Source organism: Brassica napus, unplaced genomic scaffold (genome assembly GCF_020379485.1).
Source record: "Brassica napus cultivar Da-Ae unplaced genomic scaffold, Da-Ae ScsIHWf_682;HRSCAF=993, whole genome shotgun sequence".
Taxonomy (NCBI): Eukaryota; Viridiplantae; Streptophyta; class Magnoliopsida; order Brassicales; family Brassicaceae; genus Brassica; species Brassica napus.
The window spans coordinates 32,501-35,000 of NW_026016737.1; the positions used below are offsets into that span (position 1 = coordinate 32,501).

The 2,500-nt window shown below is 36.0% G+C and overlaps 1 protein-coding gene and 1 pseudogene across 1 annotated transcript in view; both read right to left on the minus strand.

Annotated features, from left to right (window-relative positions):
* The window catches only part of LOC125605012, a 932-nt pseudogene extending 911 nt beyond the window's left edge, over positions 1-21 (minus strand).
* LOC125605003 (protein Ycf2-like) overlaps positions 1-1,448 on the minus strand; it is a 1,913-nt gene extending 465 nt beyond the window's left edge. Inside the window, exon 1 of the mRNA XM_048775064.1 lies at positions 1-1,448. This exon is cut by the window's left edge and continues 465 nt beyond it. Coding sequence (XP_048631021.1) covers positions 24-1,448 — 1,425 coding nt within the window. The 3' untranslated portion in view covers positions 1-23.
* Between the last annotated feature and the right edge of the window lie 1,052 nt (positions 1,449-2,500).

Sequence of the window (2,500 nt, forward strand, 5' to 3'; positions counted from 1 at the left end):
CATAGTTAGCGCATTCATCATAGTTAGAAGCTCCAGCTCCGTATCAAGTTCACGATCAATATCGTTACTAGCATCAATATCGTCACTATCATCAATATCGATATCATCAAGAAAAAACCTTTCGGCTTGTTATCCAGGAACTTGTTCAGACATACTGTAATGAAAGGAACATAGGAGTTTGTCGCTAGGTATTTGACCAAATAGGATCGTCCGGTTCCTATAGAACCTATCACTAAAATACTCCTAGAGGGGGATAGGGCTAAGCGGAGCGAAAAGGGTTTTCCATGAGACGGGAAATGAAAACTATTAGCCCCACACGAAGTTTGTGAATAAGTGATTGTCTGATAATGAGCAAGGAATATCCGTCTTTCTGCTAAACAGGATGTATTGAACTCATAATTCATTAGATACTTTTTATGAATGTCAACTAAGTATCGTAAGTAAATTGTTCCCGGTTGTTCAATCATTTGATAACCAGAGTCATTCTTTGATAAATGATCACTATGAGTCAGACTCAATAGAATTTGATCAATCCTTTTTTCTGCCCTTAAGGTGGAGAACTGAACCAAGAATTCTCTTTCTTTATCATCAATCGAATCACTGTTCGCGACCCAGGATTCTATTTTATCATCAATCCAATCACCGCTCACGTTTTTTCTTTTTCTTATCAATGAATAGATGTCTTTACTTGTATGACTTAGATGTCTCGTATTTCTCGAAAAAGTGATTCGATTGATGGGATTTGGTATGATACTTATGAGATCGATGATATCGATGAAGTTTATTTTCAAATCTGTCTTCTTAGAACGTATTGATTTGACCCCATAAGCGGGATCACCACCCCATAGCATGTTGCCGCCAGAACCCCGTATTTCTTCTAGACAATCTCCTAATTGTTCCAGAGCAACTAGAAAAAGATTCTTTAACCAGAAAGAATTCTGTTCAGATGTAGGATACCTATCCAGAAGTTTTCGCAACTCAATCATGTATGATGGAATCATCAAAGATTTGATCTTTTCGAACTCTGTCTGTAACTCACTATAGGCTCGGGAAACAAAGAGAAGATGTGTACGAACGATATATCCAGCAACAAGAAGAAGGAAAAGGATTGAATAGAGGACCTCACGAACATTTGGCGATCTCAGATGTGTCGATATCAACGATGACTCATTATTTCGATGAATCATTTCTTCGGACAGAAGAAGATTATGTAAAGACTTACTCGAAATCTCACTTATCAGATTCCTTTGTGGAAGACACAATTTTTTCTGAAGAATTCGCCATGATATATCTAATCCATACATAATATCATGAAAAATGGATACAAATTTTTGACTGCTACTTAGTATCCGCAATAGGTCTGAAAAATATCTAAAAATATCAAATTTAGATATTTGTACCCTGTCGAAGTAAAGAACCATGGCATATATGTTTGGAATAGATTCCATTTTGAGAGAGTTGAAAAAGCACTATCTCGTTGAAAGGTTCTATCCATCTGCCCTTTGTCAACGCATTTTTTTAGGCAAAGACTCCGTTTTTTCCTCTGTAAATATTTCTCAGAACATGGAGTGTGAATCAAACCCACGTTTGAATTGAAATTGAGATACTGATGCAAGCTCTTCTCTTCTGAATCGGATAGATTCATATCTGAAAGAGTTTGACAATACGTTCTTTCCAAATTTACTCTTTGTCCCTCTATTAGAGGTGTTCCAGAAATGTCTGCAATCGAGTAAATAGCTCTACGAACTAATGGATCGGATCGAATTGGAAAATGGAAAGATTTGTACAAGTTATACCTTTCGTCACCACTTTGTGGAAAATCGTTAGATATGAATATGTTAGATACCTGTGACTCGATTGACGAAGGTGAAATAGTATCTCTCTCCAAAAAAGCATGTTTTTTTTTACCACCACACGAAGAAAATATTTTGTTGTGAATGAACAAGATAGTGAGGAATTGTCCATACGTAAAATCAGAATTATTGAGACGGGCCTTTTCCACATAAAAAGGGAATCTTTTGTTACAATAGAAGCAGAAGTGATGTGGATTATTCAAGAATCGAAGTCGATTTGCTTTAGAAAAAGAAGATATCAATGAACTTCTCTGAAATGGTTTCACGGGATTCAGCCAATTGTCTTGATCGTGGGATACGATTGAGAAATAGGAATCCGTGTTATCAAAAGATTTCCTGCGATTCTTTCTAGTATGGAATGAGTCAATCATCCACTTTGGTATCTTATTGAACAAAAATGGTGATATTGTTCCTCCATTGATCAAGAATTTCGATTTTTGAGAAGTATTATGATCATCCAATAAAAAGGGTTTCAATTTTTTAAAATGAACGATTTGAAGACCTATTGATTCTAACAACTGATTGCAGGGTTGATCGTTCGGACCTTTCAATTCATAGATGTGGATCTCAGACCTATGAATGGGGATATTCTCGAAACTCACAAAGAAAAAAGGAAGTGAGTTAGACAAAAAGAGAAGTAACTTGGA